The 20,463-nt window shown below is 39.6% G+C and overlaps 1 protein-coding gene across 1 annotated transcript; it reads left to right on the forward strand.

The window, feature by feature from the left end:
* Positions 1 to 383: 383 nt before the first annotated feature.
* On the forward strand, positions 384 to 19,808 carry LOC140943172 (golgin subfamily A member 5-like). The gene is made up of 17 exons (XM_073392235.1): positions 384 to 536; positions 1,542 to 1,792; positions 3,590 to 3,841; positions 4,343 to 4,588; positions 5,630 to 5,849; positions 8,052 to 8,175; positions 8,529 to 8,625; positions 9,640 to 9,746; positions 10,970 to 11,134; positions 11,524 to 11,652; positions 11,986 to 12,048; positions 12,139 to 12,174; positions 13,369 to 13,518; positions 15,096 to 15,189; positions 17,566 to 17,659; positions 18,122 to 18,185; positions 18,745 to 19,808. The coding sequence occupies exons 2-17, from the start codon at positions 1,555 to 1,557 to the stop codon at positions 18,835 to 18,837; spliced, it is 2,172 nt and encodes a 723-aa protein (XP_073248336.1). The 5' UTR covers positions 384 to 536; positions 1,542 to 1,554; the 3' UTR covers positions 18,838 to 19,808.
* The last annotated feature ends 655 nt before the right edge of the window (positions 19,809 to 20,463 follow it).

Below are 20,463 nucleotides of genomic sequence, written 5' to 3' on the forward strand. Positions count from 1 at the left end.
CGATAATTGCCCAGAAATAATCAAAGAATGGAAGGCAGTGCCAAGCTAATTTTTCAAAGAATTTGCTGAGAAGGAAAACAGAACCATCATCCTAGAGAAATAACTGACAGAATTCCATCTTGCCTAAAAAAAAAGGAAAAGCATTTTTGAAGCCCCCAGTAAAAAATTTGTCAGAAATCTGTGGTCTCTGTTTCTGAAACAGAATCTCCACACATCTACCTCTTCCTTTTGCAGAGATGGGGTATAAAGGTGACACGTACATCCATTTTCTTTTTTCTCTGCTACTTTTTTTTATTAATATCAGTTGAGAGCCCCCAACACAAAGTCCTGCGGTTTTCTCCATGGGGGAGTGCGTAACATTGCTGTGACACGTACGATGTAAACATGGCGGCCTTCTTGCAATCTACTGCATCTGCAAGGATCGATATTGTCTGATATTTCTCGCTAAAGGTAACAATCATTGCTTACTCACAGAAGATTCTTCAGGAATGGGATTTTTTTAAGTTCAGAAAGGAAGAGGTTTATTAGTTTCCAGGGTAAGTTATGCATATCACACGAATCTTAGCAGTTAGCCAATAATCGAATGCGCCTTCACGTTTAAATCAGCCTGATCTAAGATCTCGGGTTCGAGGTTGTCTTGAATGTTTAGAAAACACTTTTCTGGAAATTTTCGTCTCAATAGTATTCCCTTGGCGCTAGTGGGATTTTTTTTTCCACTTAACTGAGTGGTCATTTCGTTGTCAAATAGCTTGATGACGTTGGAATGCGTTCAAGCTTTTGATAGTATCTCTTCAAAAGGTTTCCACCACAGCGAGCTTTCCTTCCAGGAAATATGACAGATATAAATACAACATGAACAATTATTGCCAAGTATTCTTAGTATCAATTTGACGTTTATACATCTTGCAAGTATAATTTTTTGGTGGTACAATTGTGATGCTTTTCTCGTGCTTGTTTGGTAAATAATTTATTTTACAAGCAAAGTTCATCGGATATACTGTCTCTTGAGAGATATAAATGTAACGTCGCTCCTGACTATGTTTTAAGTGCTAAAATAATGAATGGTAATTCGGGTTATCCATTTCCACAGTCACATGATTAGTTCTGTAGTATTGTTTAGTCAATAAGGTACTGATAAGTTATAGTGATTTCTCTTGTCTGTAAACATTGTCTTTGTGATTCAAATGTGCCAACCACTGAAACAGAAGAACCCATTTTCTCAGCAGCTAATGAGTCTGTTGTTAGCTTATTAATATTGATAGGTAACGTAATGCGAACTGTCGCTATTAGAGACCTTTAGATTCAAGGATGAGGATAACTACAAGGAGAAGTTTTAACTTTAATTTTTTTTTGTGCACTCTCAAAAAACTGTCACCCTGGGAAGCTTCACTGTACTTTTTTCACCAGAAATTTGAAGGAGGTGAAGCCCCCTCCTGAGTGCAAAATTTTAACCTGTCTCCGCCACTACAATTTTCTTACTAAAACTGTTGTAGAACACTTATTTTTTTGTTGAATTCAGTGACATGCTATTAAATTTTTAGATTAAAACTCACCATGTCATGGTTTACTGAGCTCGCGGGCAAAGCAGAGTCACTTTTGGAGAAAGTTGACAATGTTGCAGCCACAGCATTGACAAAGGAACAAGCTGACATTCAAAATGTTGGACTAAACAGCAGTGGTACCACACCTTTACCATCTGTGACCCCTGCTTCTACTCAAAGAACAAGTTCTGTACCACCCAGTGGACAACAGGGAAATATTACAAGATCAGCAAGTGACACTAGTGTTTTAGGTTTGTATATTCAGTGATTCACAGTTCACATGATAGACAACAGGCATGGATGGTCTTCTTGTACTTATGGACTGTTCATATGACGCCAAAATGACTTTCACTCCAGAGTGAGTTTCATTCCAGAGTGAGGTTTGTACTGCATTCACCTGATAAAATGGAACGGCTCAGCCTGAGGAGTTCTTGCTCACACCAGATCAGATATGGGTGTACAACATGTCCCAGACCACATGATTTGCAATCAATCTGGAACAAAGTTTGTTTTCAGCTTACATTGTACCAGAATGAAATTTTGTACCAGAACGAATTTCAATTCAGGTTGAAAACTGGAATGGACTCATTCCAGAATTACTTGTACTGGAATGAAATGTCAGTTCGATATCATGTAAACAAATACAGAGAAATATATGAAGATGAAATGAGCTTGTTCCAGAATGAAAATCATTCTGGATCATGTGAATAGCCACTTAGTCAGCAGAGCTAACAAAGTATGAATAAGGAGCAATCTTATTTTGGCTTGCCTGGGACCATTACTTCCTTGTCTTAGGTAATGATTTGCATTTTGGGAAAGTAACCTTTAAAAGTTACTTGTCAGCAAGAAAATTGACTAGTCCCAAACTAGCAGACAGGAATTTTTTGAGCCCTGCGTGGGGCGATGAAAATTGTCATGCCAATGACATCTTGTTTTAATGATGAATACCATAAATAGATTGTGACATAGTGTTAATTCCAAACCCCAGGTCACTTTCCCATCAAATAAAATGTTGTAAAATGAGTATGTTCAGTTTAACGCATTACAATTATTAGAAACTGTCTTCTTTTAGCAATGTGGTTTCTCACAGTTGTTCAAATGGTAGATATCACTATCGTATGGGGAAATATCTATCCAGTGGATAAGTGTTGGAGAAACCAATCTTGTTATCCATAATTGCCAGTGTATAAAGAAAGTCGTGTCTGATAGCCCAGGGCTAGTGGATTTTGCAATCAGACCTAGTGAATCCTGTTCTTAACTTGCCTGAAGGGATTGAAGTTTTTTGGGAAATCAAATTACAGAAGAACTGTAATCAGTGCTGCTCATCAAAAATCTTTTTGGGCTACTTAAAAGACTCTCGGGCTAGTGCATACTAGCAACAACTTGCCTGAGTGGCAAGCTGTAGAACCGACTTTCTTTGCACCCTGATTGGATAGGGATTATTATTCAGTGTATAGCATTATCTACCTTTTGATTGACTGGAGCCAGAGCTATTTGTTTATCTGTTAACCTCTCACACCTGGGAATCATTAACTTTAATCTCATGCCCACTCACACCAGGAGACTATTTATTTTGCCTGACTTAAAATATTGAGCTATTACAAGCTTATTCATAACTCTCAGAAAATTCTCTAATCTTAGTGGCTGTCAGCAGCCAAATACTCTTCACAACAAAGAAACTTTGAAATCCCATGTGACTCTCATGTTACTAGGATCTCTAGTAACTGAGCCAGAAAAGTAAAGCTGACATTTTGCGAGGCCACCACTGGTTTCCCCGCAAAATAACGTCTGAGAAACAAGTGCAGAAATATCATACTGATGATCTGGGAAGTGGTTCTTGTTGGTTGAAGCAAATTTTCAGCAATCAGAAGCACTGACCAGGTCTGGGTTGTGATGGTCATTGGTATAGAATTTCTGCACTCGTTTCTCAGATGTCATTTTGTGGGAAAACCAGTAGTGGGGTTGCAAAATGTTGGCTGTTTTCTCAGGCTGCTAGTAACTTCACACAATAGTGACAATCATGTCTTCTCATTTCTTTCTGCACTCAGGTGGCCCCACAGTTCCCATCAAGTCTCGTCTCCCTCCTTCTGGTACCAGGACACCCCCTAGGGTGGCACGAACAGAAAACAAAAGTGATGATAAATTATTTGAGTTCCTAAATAGCAACATTCCTGCTACAAAAGAACGAAAAGTGATCAAGCCAAAGGTGTCTGTGGAAAGCTCTTCAGAAGTGGTGTCAAAACCCATTAGTAATATGGAGCAGACCCTAGCTGATTCCATGGATGGGAAACTTAACGAGGGTGAGCTGGTACACTTGCTACTCTGATGCCCTCAAAATTTTTATTTTATCTCTTATTTAGAATTGAAATGTGTGGAGATTCTCTGCTGTAATTTTTCGAGAATCATGAAGTTTTTAGTAGGGTATCACATGAAAAGAAATATCCATTTTTTATCATGATATAGTGTTTAGGGTTACAAACCTCTTTGTTAAACTCATCAACAGTAGATGAGGTTAAGACAGTGTAGCTGCCCTAGAGGATGGTGATGCCAGGCATATAAGAGATGAACAGAATGTATCCATGGCAACTAGTGAGTGGTAACCATCAACACTCATCCCGAAAGGCTCTTCTAACTGATGAATGATGCTAAATGAGTTAAAAACCACTGTAGTGATTAGATTTTAGGGAAGTTAAGCATGGTGGGAATCTGGATTGCAAGTTACATGTATCTTGCTTCCCTGATTGGCGGTTCTCTATTTCTAGGTTACAGTATTCCATGGCTAAATATTATTTTGTTACTAGGAACTGTTGCAAAAACTGATGATAATGTTCATGAGGTCAGTGCTGTTTCTAATGGTCCCAGTGTGGAAGAGCCCAAGTCACAAGAAATGCCTCAGCATGATGTTGTTGCAATAAACAGTGGCCACCACACAGATGATCACCATATGTCTAACCTTGAACTAGAAAACACATTACTGAGAAAAGAGGTGGCTTCTTTGAATGAAGAAATGGTGTCTGTAGTGCAAAGGGCAAAAGAAGCTGAAAAAAGTGAGTATCAGTCATATTACACCATGAAAGAGCAGAGGCCAAATCTTCCATGATCAACAACTCATTGCTATGCAGGGATTTTGCTAACAACCGGCTCCCAGCCAATTTCTGTGGCTGAAAAAGAGCTTACCACTTGCCTTAATTGCAATGAAAAACAAAGACATGAGGGAATTTAGAGATGCAGTTGAGTAAAAAAGCCAGCTTGACTAACAAAAAAGCCTTCTTATCTTCTCCTTCGCTACATCCCTGACTGTCTGTGAGGTGGTTAAGGTAACAGACTCTTCACATCCTCTATATTTCCTCAATGGAAACCAAAGGGAATGTAACAAATAGCAAGTAACACAAGCATGAGATGGGAGGGGGTGGGAGGGAGGTAAACAGTGGGCAAGCAAGCAATACTATAGGCAATGAATTTGGGAGGCATCTTTTTTACTTGCTGCCCATTTTTATATACCACTTATTAACTGAGAGTGAGGTCATAACAGGGAATTCTCAGACAGAGGTATCGCTTTGTCAATACATCAAGGCTGAGGTCTGAGATTTCGCTGTAGTGACCAATCGGACGAGGTTAGTAAGTTATTTATTATATGGCCTTTTCTTTATGGACCTAAGCCTGTGGTCAAATAAAAACTAATAACTGGTCAGCAGAAAACTTGAAAAAACAAGGCACTGCAGTGAGGTGTGCACTTGAGCCCGTGATACAGCCCTGTCCCACAGGTCAGCCGGTACCCTTTCGACAGCTGTCAATCGACCATAACATTGATGTCCACTGTCAAGTTGAACACAGATTTTATATGCCTTGGACACTTTACTGTGTCGCTAGTATTGCCCAGTCATTACAAAAAAATAATGCCCACTTAGCAGCCAATCAGAGCATGCGTACTATTGAAGCCATCTAATAAAGTAGCTTTTTCTGCTGTTGACCTAGTCAGTCCTGAATAAACCTGACAGTGTTAATTTTGTTTTAAGCAAGATGACTTCAAGAACGGTTAAGGTAAAGGTGAGGTAATCCATTACTTACTTTTTTTTATCTCAAATCAGGAACAAAAGAAACAGAGAAACATCTTCAAAGATGCCAGGGACAACTGTTAGCTTCTGAGGAAATTACCAGACAGCTGAGGTCAAAGGAAGATGATTTTACAGAGACGCTAAATGCTAAGGACTCACAGTTAGCAGTCTTGCGCGTTAGAGTACAGGAATCAGATCAGGAGTTGCAGAGCAAGCGTAAGCAGATTGAGGAGTACCAACTTGAAAGAGAAAGGTCAGAAGTGTGAAGTAATCATTATTGTAACAGGCTAGCCATTCGCAAAGTACATGTGCAGGATTGCAAAGTGCCTTCTTACTCGGGTGACTTGAACTAACCAACAATACAGTTAAACCCAGTTAATACGGACACTGATGGGACCATGAAAAGTGTCCGCATTAACGGAGAGGCCGTATTAAGCTGGTCATGTTATGAAAGTGAAAAAACGCACCTTTTATTAGAACAAAATACCAAAGAAATAAAAGAGGACTAGCATTGTCAAATTAAACATCTGTAACCTTCACAAAGCCGTCATTATGCGGCTTAAGTCCACAGAAACACTTGAAAATCACTCATTTATTTAGTACTTGCTCAAAACCATTCTCTGCAAAATTCCTCTGATGCCAAAAATTGACTTCTACAAATCACCCTTATCTGGTGTATTGTAGCACTGGGAACATGGACTTGCTGTCAACTGAAGGTTTTTTTACCTTCAAAAAGGAAAGGTCTATTACAGGATACAGTTGATAATGAAGTGTCTGCATGAGCGAGGTTTGCTTTTATGAGAATTTGTTGATTGGGCAAGAAATAAGTGTCCGTTGTCCGCAGTAACTTACATCCATATAAGCGGGTTGAATTGAGAGAAAATGTAAGGGCTTTCCCCAGGGACAAACAAAACTGTCTGTAATAGCGAGGTGTCCATATTGAGCCATATTGACTATCTTGAAGAGGCACAACTTCTCTTATTAAGACTGGAGGTTGCTGCGAAAACAGTGGGTCTGCATGTTAACTACAAGAAAACGGAATACATGCTGTACAATCAACCTGTAGGTGATCTTGTCACACTGGCAGGGAACAAATTGAAGCAAGTAGATAACTTCAAATACCTTGGTTCGTGGATACAATCCGGTGAAAAGGACATGAATATAAGAATTGGACACGCTTGGAGTGCACTCAACAAAATGATGAAAGTGTGGAAATCAAACCTAAAAAATCATCTCAAAATAGGTTTCTTTCGGGCCACAGTTGAAAGTGTACTGCTTTATGGTGCTGAATGCTGGACGATGACTGGAAAGATGATGAATAGACTAGATGGTACGTACACAAGAATGCTCAGAGCAGTTCTTGGAGTTTCCTGGAAGGAGCATAAAACCAACAAAGAACTGTACGGCAATCTTCCTAAGATTACAGATACACTGATGATCAGGAGGCTGCGGTTTATAGGACACTGTTGGAGAAAAAAGGATGAGGTGATAAGTGATTTACTACTCTGGGAACCAAAGCATGGCGCAAGAAAGAGAGGAAGACCAGCATTAACATACGTAGACCAGCTGCAAAATGATACTGGTTTGAGCATAGCTGAACTGAAGAACATCATGGAAAACCGGAAGGAATGGATGAAGCTAGTTAATGGAGTTCGAGTTCGCTCGAAATAAGCAAGCATATTGAGCGGGTGTCCATAATGCAGGGTTGGACTGTACTAGCATCTGCCACTTTGTTACATTAACTCTTCCATAGTTTTTTCACTGTTTGATAAAGATCAATTACCGAATATTCTGACCATCAACACTGCTGTAAAGACAGCCTCAAAATAATGTAACCTACCAAGTTTAAAGGAGAGATGTCCAAAGAGAGTGAATATATTACTACACAAGGTCATGGAATTTTACAGACGTTTGTATAGTGGGGGGCACGAGCTTCCCTCCCTACCACCACCATACTTCAGGCGTAGCTCGGCAGAGCCATTGCACTCCGGCTCTGTCAAGTATCGTGATGTCGTTCGGCCATTGCACTGACCATTGCACTACTGGGTCCGTGGCCGTGGGCACCTGAAAAAGAAAAAGAAAACAAAACAAAACAAACGTAACGTCTGTAAAATTCTGCGACGTTTTGGAGTTATATATTCGAGTTCATTAGCTTCTAACAAATCACTTTTAAATTTGGCAGCTTAACGTATTTTAAGGCATTCTTTGCAGCCATGTTGATGGATTTTTGCTTAGTGATCCCATTCAAAAATTGAAAAAGGCCATGAAAGGGTTTGTTGTGAAAAGTATTTCCATATTAATGATTTAAATCGTGTTATTGTTTAACTCAAACTCGATATTCTAGTATTTGTTGGAAACATCAAGCTAGAAGATTCCAAGAGCATGCTTTATTTATCGACTGAAAACAACTACATTGCGAATTATGTAAACTAATGATTATTTTCTTTGCATGTAGGTTGCTCCAAGATCATTCGGAATCCACTGGAGTGCATAGTCAGGCTTTGGATACACTAAAAACTAAACTAGATGAATCAGAGAGAAAACTCAAAGCTAGCCAAGAGTCTCATAAGAAAATGCAGGTCAGTTACTTAAGGCAATGCATGGTATTACAGTGTGTATACTTACTGGGCATAATAACATATTGAATATGTTATTAGCTGTGCGTCATTAGGGCACACACACATGAGCGAAACATGAGTTTTGTTTTTGTGTTGCCTTATTAAGCTGTACCTCATGTTCCTTGTTGGTTTATTTGCAGGAATTTAAAAGGTATTCTACCCAAAGCTCCATAAAATTTATTTACTTATTTACTTTTAGGTCATGACATCCTTGCTGGCATTTTTTCAATTTGGCCTCGTTGTCTTAAACAAAGTTCAAAATACACATGGTTTGCAGAGCTAGACAAGTAAATTGCTGTGCATTTCTTTTTTAGCAAGAGGCCATAGAAAGGCAAAATAAACTACAGGAAGAGCAACAAGCCATGGCAGAGTCACTCAAAAACATGCAAAAGAAACTTAATGAAGAGAAGAGTATCCTTTTATATGTAATATTTTCAAATAATTGTTTACAGTCATGGCACATGTCTTTGATATCGATGATTCTGCAGATTTGGCAAAGGAGTAGAATCTGGTGCCAGCTGCATTTGGTATGTGTCTGTTTTTTTGTTGTTATTATTATCATTTTTTGGCATTAACACCGTGAATGAAAAATTAGTCGAGTGAAATTTCTGTCAATTTTAAACTAGGTAAGAAATTCAATTTTTTACATTCAACTACCTTGATCTCTCTAGTAACCCTTCTCTCTCTTTTTAGCCTGCACAATAGGCGCTTTATGAGCCAAGCGAGGCGAACGCGGCACTCGTTTCGCGCTTCGCGCAAAATGTTGCGTTCGCCTCGCTTGGCTCATAAAGCGCCTTTATGCAGGCTACTCTCTTTTAAGCAACCTCCCCGCTTAAAAGGTAAAAACGTAATTAGGGCTCCACTCTCTAATTGCCTTAATTTGATTTATGATGCAAACACAGTTCTTTGCCATCAAGTGCATTTTAATGAGTATGTGCGGATTGCACAAATGCAAAGGTTTGGTTTAAGAGTACCTTAAACAGTGGTTACTTCCAAGTTTTAACTCCCTTGTCTATTAGAACCCTATCCCCGGAAAAAGGCGGGGGTAAAGGAGGTCTCCTGTGGTGGGAGGTGTAAAAGAGAGGTCGCGGTACTTCAAATTTAGTTGAACTACAGCTGCATTCAGCCAATAAAACTGCAGAATTTTTACCAAAGTACCAAAGTACAACAAGCAAGATACATGGTACTCTAGGGCGCTCTCCATTTGTTAGAACTGGCTGGCAGACCATTCCAATTGTGAAAAGAATTCCACTATTAATGAGGTCTATCCAACCACATCAGTCTATACTTGAATGATATGCTCGGCATTGGTGACTGGTAGGGAAAATTTTGAGTGAAGGCTATCGTTTAGTTTTTAATTACTGCCAGTTCTGATTTTCGGTAAGCGCCCTCATTTTAAGAGTGTGACCTTTAGCTATATACCAGATAAGAGCAACGAAAATACAGCAGCACTCAAGAATGCCAAAGCAAGTCTAGAAACTGCTAAGCAAGAATTAAAAGATTACAAGGACAAAGCAGCCAGGATCCTTCAGGTACGAATTGGGCGGGGGGCTATCATTTTTTCTTTCCAGGCGCCCAAACCATCCCCGCCCCGGTTTTTCAAAAGATACAATCATGCAGTATTCATAATTTTCTGTAATTTCTGGGTTCCCTCCTAAAACAGTGCATCCTTTTCGAAATTTTCTTGCAGTTCTCCTTTCCCCCACCCTATACAAAGTTGAAACTCGAAAAAAAATTCTGGATACACGCGCCCAACGTTGTTTGTGGGGCGAGGGGGAGGGGCTTCGCATGTGTGAATTGGAAAACGCCCCACAACTGCAAAAGTGTCCCAAGACTTTAGTCCATGGTTGTACCTTTGGCTATCCACCGAAAAAATCGCCGTCCAATGTATGTGTTCCGGAAACCATATGCATTATCCATTAGATAGCGGTTTATCCGGTAGATAGCGTTAAGTTACTTAAAAATAACAGGCGCCAGGTCGTGGGTTACACTAAAAGACTAAAAAGTAAAACCAAAAACAGATGACATGCAAACAAGATCAAACGTTTGAAAGTCTGCAAGAACTACATCCTTAAGATTTCGCATTGTATAGATATTGGCGGCAGAATTGTTATAGGTGGCAGTTTTCACAGAAACGTTATCTAGGTCTTACCTGTAATGTCAGTATCCTTTCATGGAAAACTAAACTTTTGTATAGTGGTTGGCTTAGCCAAGTCAATAAAGGCAAAACGCTGGTCAGAAGAGATGGAGTTCGCAGTTTCGATTATCTTCGATAAATTGAGGAAGACAGCAGTACTTATGCACTACAAAATGCCCGGTGGGTATTCAACAACGTTTTATATGGAAAGGCTCCGCCCAGAGGTCCAACCCTTTGGTATACCACTTTTGGCAAAAACGGTGCCCCTTCTGTATAACTTCCACTGAAAAATAGTGTCCCTAGGCCTTTTACATACCTACTACATGTAACAGTAAGTCTATTGTATGTAGTGTTTGATGAATGTTAAAAAATGATACGGCCATACCGTGCCTTTTTTAATTAAAGATCCTGTAAATCCGTACCCTTTCATATTCTTCAACTCGTGAAATTCCTTTCCTTTTATATACCTGAAAAAGCCTGTAAAAGGTACCTCTCTCGGGTGGAGCTTCCCCGGGGGATGCAAAATGCTATATGATCTTCGCTTGACTTACAGCTTGGTAGAAATTATCACATTATCAAGTTTTTTGTCCTTATTATTTGTGCTTTTCTCCCTTCCAGGCTAAAGACAAGGTAATATCAAGCCTTCGCGATGGTAGTAATGGAGAGGTTGCAAGTGGCATTAGTAGTTCAGAGTATGAAGAGGTCTGTCATGAAAGAGACATGTTGAGAGACGAGGTGAACCAGTTCAAATACCGCATGGAACAGCTCAAGGCTGATCTGCAGGTAAATATACTCCAACCCTGCAGTGTTAACTACTGTAGTTGCTCGCTGTCCAGTGTGGGCAATTTCATACAGAGAACTAGCTCAGTAGACTATCGAAAAAATCCTTCATCCTATTTAATAACGCTCGCTCTCTGCTCTTAAAGTGAAACTCGTGAGGCCGACTTGTGGCAAGTTTAGTAGCTCACTTGTGTGGCACTCCAAACCTTAAGCCCAGGTACCGACTCTCGTGAGAGAGGCAGGCATTTTAGGGGTTCTAGAAAACTTTATAAAGGTTTTAAACATTTATTTCTGGACGATTAATTGCAGACCTTTGTAAATATTTAAGTCAGTTGGTTCGGAATTTGTAAGAAGGTCTGATTTAGTTTTAACTGACGTATTAAATAAAACAGGAGGTGGAGCAACAGCAACAATCAGAGGCTGAGTTGGCTCGGGAGAAAGTCGAGGAGCTAGAGAGTGCTTTGGACGATGAAAAGAGAAAGAGAGACGCTTGTGAACAACAGATACAACAGCATCTTCAGGTATGGACAACAAAACTATCGTGTGAAAACAAAAAATATTTTTTCTGTAAAATAATTTTTCTCCACCCATTAGTGCTGAACTCAATGACTTTAAAATATGACAAAATTGTGATAGAAACGAGGGCACATCTTTTTCCTACTCTCCACGACTTTACTGGCCTGATACTAAAATGTTTGCAAGGGCTTTGACTGGTGGTATCCTGTCCTAGTAAAATCTCCAAAGAAAGCCGGAATTTTGCTTCTAAACTGGGTCTTAAAATCAGCGAGCAGTTTCTCTCTAATAAACACGGAGAGTATATGTATGCATAAATCTAACGTCAGTTTCTCCTTTAGGACCTGCATTACGCCCAAGAAGAATTACGAACAAACAAAACCAGTTTCATGAGTCAAATACAGGCGAGTTCATGTGATCGAGTTTTCTTCATTTTCCTATTTGGTAAGGATTACCTTGTGCCCATCTACTAACGAGCTTGTCTTTTTCTACAGGAGAGAGAAAATGAAATTCAGAAATTGAGAAATCAGGTAAATGAGAGTGATTTTATAGGGTTTAGTTGAAGGAGCTGGTCCAAATCCGGACACAGTGTCAGTTTATTGCGTAAAATAGGATTTGCGTCTAGTCTATATCCTTAAAGAATACGGATTCAGACATCGGTACATCCTATCACAAAGGCTTGAAAGGCTTAAAATGTTTAACAGTCTAATAGCTCATAGTTGCCACAGGTCAGGAAATGGTCAGGGAGTTTTAATTTGAGTCGGGAAAAACTGGAATTGTAACATCCACAATTTTAATACTGTTAAAAGCAAGGAGAATCATTTCACGTCATTGTCCCGCGGCTTACATTGACGCCATTCGTCGATGAGGACATTCTGAAAACTGACATCCGTGGCAATCACCATGATCTAGCTGATATTAGAGATGAAAAGACTGAGTTACTCAACGCGTTCTGACTGGTGCTTCCAATTTTCGGTGGACTAATAAAAGTAGGATGTTGGAAAAAACACGAGAAAAGTTTTCTATTCGGGATTTTTAATGAACTACAGTTGGGAATCGGCTAACTTGTGATGAACCGCACACCACACTGCTATCAATCACTTTAAGGGGGTGTGACTGGTATTGCTGGTTTACAGTCAACGCTCTCAAAAGACACCTATGTAAGCCGAGCTCCTCCCTAGAACGGACACCTAGAGTTGGGGGGAGGGTCCCTGCCGTTGTTCTGACATATTAGAGTCCTTTAGATTCTAAGACGAGGACGAGGACGACTACGAGATTTTCTTGATACTAAGTAGTGCGCGTGAACCAGCGTCGTTTGGGCGGAAAACGTGATAGCCTTCGTCATTCTATCTACTACGAGGTTTAGCGAGAATGTCGTAGTGGCGGAAACAAGATATTAGAAGTTCTATCTTTCTTCCATAGGGAGGGGTCTCAACCTTCATCAACAGTGCTAATTTCTTTGGTGAAAGTACAGTGAAGCTCTCCGGGGAGTCTGTTTTTTGAGAATTCGCGAAAAAGCTCTATGTCAAATCTCTGGTGTTTGTAGTCGTTCTCGCCCTCAAATCCTTGGACTCTCCACAGGGCGGGTACTTCTCTGACACGCGGGACACTTTTTTTCGTTCCCAGCGGTGTCCGCTAATTAGCATCTTAGTTGACTGCGTTTGAAACATGTTGAAAAGCGTGATTACAAATAAAAAAGAACCATGATCTTATTGATACTATAGCTTGCAACCAAGGCTCTTACTTCTACAAGTGAGGAGGAATTAGAGAACCGTGTTAGAGCATTGACGGAAAATCTTATCCAGAAACAAACACTTATTGAGGCTTTGAGCACGGAGAAGAACTCCTTAGTGCTACAGCTTGAGCGACTGGAGGTAATAAACACTGTAAACGTCTATCTTTCACTTATTTTGTTTGTACATTTTCCGTTTTCACTATATTTATAGTTCTCTCAGTGACCTTAATCACTGAGGCGAAGGTGAATTTCAGCTAGTGAATGAGAGTGTCTCCGAGGGTATCTCAACCTACGCAACACCTGATAGGAAATAGGACAAAATAATAAGTCTTAGCGTTGAAACATTAGCTTAAAAACAAAAGTACTGCATAGAATTGCGGAGTTTAGATGATCCGGCCTATTCTACCCTAACAATTGGCTCCCACTCTAGCAGTAATTGCCCTCCAGCGCATTAGTTAAATTAATATCAAACTCGCCTCACGTGCAATATGCTGTGGAGTGTGTTCGAGAACATACAGTGTAGAGGTTCTTAAAAAATTAAGGACATTAACTGGTGGTTTTATGTAATTCTAGGATAAGCGGCTATTTCCTACAACTGAGTGGATGTGGGTAGTGTAGAGGCCTCTTCAATAAAGGAAATAATAACTGATATGCAAATGTGTTTGAGGTCAGGGTATTAAAAGTCAGGGAATATTTTACTTCTTGGCAAAGTCAGTTGTCAGGGAATGCCACGGGAAACGGTTTCTAGAAGATTATAAAAAGCAATCAGTTTCATCTGGAAAAAAAAAATTATATTCTTTAGTTGTACTGTGATCGATTTTGATTCAGTGAAAATAAAGTACATTCATTGAAAAACGCAGAGGTCGAAACTGTAGAGCATAATATTCATTTTTTTTTTTGAAAAAGTGAAAGTAAGGTAAATTATAATGGTTTAGGTCTGAGAAAAGTCAAATTATTTCGCTGCAGAGTGGAGTCCCAGGCCTTTAGTTACAGCACGATACTCTGCCCAATTTTTGTAAGAAAAGTTTAGGTAGCCATGGACACTGGGGGCCTCATTCTCCAGGCGTGGGTGTTCCGATGCGCCTGGTGGGCGAAAATTGAAGGCGCTTCGAGACACCCATGGCTGGAGATTCAACCGATAGAAACTCCTGCCTTCGAATCTTACTGGACTCGTGTGACTTTCCAGCAGCTTCGACTGAAAGGGTATAAATTGCAAAAAGGCTTGTCGTTCCTAGCTTTAGTTGGCATGACATCATTCATACCTTCGTTGCTCTGTGGTTAGAGGGGAAGGGGAAGTGAGAATCAAAGCGCGCGAGCCTTTCATGTCCTCACACTCCTCCGACCCCCTCTTTCCTTTCACCTTCAAACGCCCACCACAAGGACCACTTTCAAGATTGAACTTGATCAAGGTCACACATTATTTTTAATGCTCTGACCTTGGATACTTGCCGACCGTGTTATTCCTTTTAGTAAGATGACTTAAAAATTGCATTTTTCCAACATCACGAAAAACGGCCACTTATATAATAAATTTTAATGATGCGTAGGCAACGATCTGTTGCTAGTTCAGGAACCTTCTTAGCATCCTGACCGTATTCACCTAATATCAATCACACAATTAAAATGGTCGTTATCACGAATGCATTACTACCATGAAAAATGCATAACTTTAATAACTACTAAACCTTCTTTCTTGATTCTCACCTTGCTTTCTAGAAACAATATAGAGATGTGCAAGCGTCAGCCTCGAAACTAATGGCCGGACCATCGGCGTCTTACAACGGATTTGATGACACTGACGAAAATACACGTTTGTATTTTTTTATTGTCTTTCAAGAATTTCTGAAAAGTTAGAAAAATATTTAATTGTCGGTGCGATTCCTCGGTATAGATCGGAGCTGAAACTTCTTTGTTGCGTTAACGGAAAATCGATGTAAGGGGCCGACCATTTAACTCTTGAGGGGAGGGATGGGTGATTTCTGGTCATCAAGAATTTTTGTTCTAGCAATCTGGTAGGCAGGATATTTTTTTTCCCTTTTCTTCCCATAAGCTTTCTATTACATTTGTGCTGCATGCAATTTTTTTCTTCCGACAAGCGCTTGCAGGAATTTTTTTTTCAAAATCACCCACCCCCCCCCCCCCCCTCAAGAGTTAAATGGTCGGCCCCTAAATAGCACAAGAGGGGGAGAGGTGCATTACACATCGTAATCTACGATTTAGCTATAAAAACGTTTGATGGAGTAGGATTAACGTTGGATGTGATAAATTTGAAACGGCAAACTGATCCTTACGGCAAGGCGATGAAGAAGTCCCGGGGAAGGGGGACTCCGCATATGAAAGGGGTGGGGATGCTCGTCGGAAATTTTGAATTAAACACCTAAAGGAGACCGATCTGGGCGTGGCCCAAGCATTTTTTTGATCCCTAAAAGAGGCCATGTTAAAACACAGACGAATGAGAAAACTTGGATTATATGAATGGAGTAAATGAAACGAATTAAAAATATACAATATCAAATATATATTTTTTCGCGTGCAACCCTAAACGAGACTTCACGGCTAAATGATGATGGTGTTTTGCCCAGAACACCCTAAATGAGACCAAAATCCGAAATTTACACCCCTAAGCGAGACGACGAGCATCCCCACCACTTTCATATGCGGAGTACCCCCCCCCCCCCCCCCCCCCAGGGGAAGAAGGAAACAAAAGAATGAAACAAAAAATATATATTTAAACAAATAACCGTTTGTACAAGTCTAATTGTACTGATCCAGGTCTACAACTGGGCGAGACGGCACCACTCATTGGTTTGTTGCTGTGCACTTGCTGATATTAATATATTTTGGATGTGATAGCTTTCCATAACTTCTGGCCCTAAAATGTTAAACAGATATTGCGAGGCTCTCGATGTTACAGGTCTCGCATTCTCGTAATTCTCTACTTTCTATACTGGACCATGTGAAGTGTTCTAGAAACCACAGAAAAAAAAGTAATTCTCTGGACAATGTTTACAATATTTGTCAGGTTTTGAGTTTCCCATTCGCCTTTCGCTTTCCATAAAGGGGCTATGTCACGAGGACATTGCTGTTTTACATCAGAAAAGGTGATGTTACACTGGACGATTGGCAACGACGATTTTAGTGCAACACAGCGTTACAACATTGTTGTTACATTGTTTCGAATGACTGCAATATTTTTCCAACATTTGTGTTGTGTTAAAAATCGTCATTGCGAATCGTCTTGTGTCATATTACCTTTAGTGCCTTTACCCGTATAAAATGCTCCAAAAGATATCAATCAAATTTCATCAGGGAGCAGTAACCATAATATTTATTGGGTGATTTGTAAGCATAGCATTAAAACTAAAAGTTAGCCCATTTTTTTCAATTTTCAATTCATGTTCATCCGTCGCAACAGACTACAGAAACAAGGTTAATGCTTGAAATAAAGGCTTAAGGGACGGACCATTAGAAAACTTATGGGGGGGGGGGGGGGGGGGGGCGGGCGAAGTACAAAAAAAAATTTCGCGCAAGGGAAAATTAAATGAGAAAAATTCTTGCACGCCAATTAATCCTAAAAAATATTCATGCTATGGCCTAAAACAAATTCATACAAGGAATTTGGTAACGAAAAAAAATTCCTGCGGCTCGGAAATTCCCCTCCCCCCATAACTTTTCTAATGGTCCGTCCCTAAGTAACAAAACTGGAAGAGAGAGATCAAATAGGCAATGATTATCTTATGTTTTTTAATGCATGGGAAAATCGATTGTTCAGTCTGCCATATAGTGCCGTGGAATAGGATATTCGTCGATTATTTTGTAATTGATCGGCTTATTGTTTTCCAAGATAAGGCAAAATATAATGCGAAGTGGACTAATTAAAGGACAGATATATCACATTTCGCGATGACATCATAATTCAGCAGCATTTTATTTTTTGCAAAAAAGTAGGAAAAAATGGAATGTTAAAAAGTAAAATAAAGCATATGCAGGGTGAATGGCCCTTAAGAAATAGGTTTGGCATATAGATTCAAGGAAAGGTACAATCATAAAGGAAATGAGACACGCAGAATTATTCCGTTTATGTTCGTGCGCGGATTTCGTGGTAACACTTTGTCTATTAGACTTAATGCTTCTACCCTACCTGCACGCAGTTTGAATCTAATTTGTTCTTTTGACTCCATTGTAGTGTCACGAGTGAGATCAATATCGTCAATAATGCCATCCCAGCTCAACGACTCGAGAAAAGTCAACAGGGCAGTCAATGAAATCGATAAATTCAGGTAACTTAATATTTGTTGCATCTGGAAGGTTCTGTTCTCGGTTCATGAAAACCCGATACAGTGAAATGAAATAAAAATTGGGATGCTTTGATTTTTTTCTAAGAATATTACAATCGCTGACAGGTGTAGCATTTGCGAACAATCATCGGCGTGGGGGGAACTTTCGATGGAATATTAAGGTAGCGTAAACATCCCTAAAAGGTTTCTGAGAGAGTAACATCATAATGCACAATACCGTTGTCATAAGTTTAAAAGCTTATTAATTGTGTACATTTTAGCAGCTTCAATGTTTTTTGCTTTTACCATAGCGCAAACAAAAAAAAAACGGTCCATAGACACGCTTTAAAAATTTTCTTTTGAGTGGTTTTAAGATCTTTGCAGGCGTTCAATGCGCGAAACAGTATTTCTCGAAAAGCGGTTGAAGGTTCCGGGCTTCTCTTATTTTTTTTAACTTTTTTGCAGTATACGACTAGGTCTTTTTCTGAAAAGATATCCAATCGCACGACTCTTCGTCATCATTTACATGGTAAGAATTTACGCCGTGCCGTCTCTGTGTCATTACTGTCTTTTCTCAACGATATCCTTTTTATATAGCCTGTTATTCATTGATTACGTCGGTTAATCGTGACACTTGCTTTTAGCGACGACAAACACTTACATAAACGTTTATCGTCAGTCAAAATATATATCCTTGTGTGCCGAGAAAATCGAGTAAAGGGCACACCCTCCCCACCCTTCTTTGTGAACATCTGCCACCTTAGAAGGTGTAATTATCCGTTGTGATTGTTCCAGTGATGCACCTTAAAGGTTGCAAAGGCGGAGCCGGCTATTTGAATGGTCTGTTTTGTAATTATTCTTGTTGCCTTTTCTTTTTCCTTAAAAGAAGAAATGGCAAAAAAGGGCTACATACAAAAAACAGCCGAATGTTTTGCGGTGTAACACGATAATTCTCTTAAACATTCGTTCATTTTGTCAATGTATTCTAAGTTACTGAAAGGACGTATTGTTTATTCCTTGGTAAACGTGCTTGTACCATGTGCATTCGTACCAATATTTTTTTTTCATATATTTTTTATTTTTCTTAGGTACTGCTTCACTTATGGGTGCTGATAGTTCTCCTCACTTACCAACCGGAGATTCACTCAACAAGTTCATCCCGACTTCCGCAACAACCTTAGTCTGACAAACTCGACGAAAGTGACAAAGTCAACTCGATATGTACACGACGTACACCGTGGGGAGGGCTTGTCCCTACACAGGGGTCCTACAAGTGAATACATTATGGAGAAAACTGACAAAGTTGTTTAATGTCAAGGGTATATAAGAACACTTTCATATGGTCATTTCAGTGTTCTCTAAAGAAAACTACAAATAACTTACAAGGACCTTACGAAGTTGTGTACTTTAGAAATCAATCAATCACCGTTGGGGGTCTACATTAAAATGTAAATAGTAAAATTAGATATATTTATTGTTAAGACTACTGGAATTTACACAGAGGATAACGCTTAAATATACGCTCTAAAGAGGGACTTTGAACATTTTAGTACAAAAAGAAAATGCGATAAAACTGCAGTTAAACGCCGATAAAATAGCCATTCTACTTTTACTTCTTTGTTTTAATTGACCACTTGTCCATTTCTGTGCCAGTGCTCAATCATTCCATTAAACCTTCAAAGTTAAGTGAGAAACGTTGAGAGCGATAGCCTTAGCTTCATTACTTTGCTTAGTTTAGAAACTTTCGTTCGTTTGATCTCCGGTGGTGAACCTCCCATATCAATTTAAAAAGAGTAGCTTCCTAATGAATCCTTGCCGAACACTCCACGTAGGGGCAGTGTACCACAAAAATCACCTGGTCTAATGTTTTATCACATGAGATGAAGTGGCAAAATTGACTGTATATTGGCTGTATCATGGCTTTTAAATATCCCTAAATCAATTTTTCTAGTGCTTTTATCTAAGTCGGAGACTTGACACTCTTGGATTTCAGCATTCATCTTTAGTTGGCGTACGAATCAATACTCTATTTTCATGTTTTTATATTTTGCTGTTTGACACAGGAAACCACCGAAAGCTGTTACTTCACAGCACGATTTTTGAACTATTTAATTGAAAACTGTTCACTATTAAAAATCAAAATAAAGATTAATGGGAGATTAAGTGTCATCGCGAATACCCCGTCGAGAAAGAAGATGAATTGCGTGAGGTTCACGTTGTGATAACTTCCAGGATGCTCTTGACAAGGTGAATTAAACTCTTCACCCCCATTGACCCATTAGTACTTTCCAAATAAATACGGTTTAACGCTGTTTACTAGTGTGCCTTTACCAAAAAGCGTTGTTTGGTATAGGACGCTCAGTGACCTGGGAATGTTGCTTGTCGACTGCTTGAACACTGTACCCCAGTGACAAAGAAGACCTGTAGTTCTAAGCCAAAGACAGGCATTAACCAGTCTAACGTCACGAAATAGCCACGACTCCCGCTTCAAAGCAGTCATGGATGATTGGTACAATGACCTTTTGGTGTTCATGCAAATGAAATATGTTTCCGTAGGGTAATCTCAAGAACCTTTAAAAAACTGACACTGCTAACAGTCGTCATACCGCAATCCTATGAAATGACAAGAATTGCAGCTGATCCGCTAAGTGTAACAATAACACAGCGACACAAGTACAGCTTTACTGATAAAGATTTCGAAACCACGTCGTTGAGAAAGCAGCGGGAGCTGCAATAACCTTTCACCATGTTCGCTCTTTGCAGTGTTCTTGAACACCCGTGTATTTTGTTAAGCACCCCTAAAAGTG

Source organism: Porites lutea, chromosome 7, assembly GCF_958299795.1.
Source record: "Porites lutea chromosome 7, jaPorLute2.1, whole genome shotgun sequence".
Lineage (NCBI taxonomy): Eukaryota > Metazoa > Cnidaria > Anthozoa > Scleractinia > Poritidae > Porites > Porites lutea.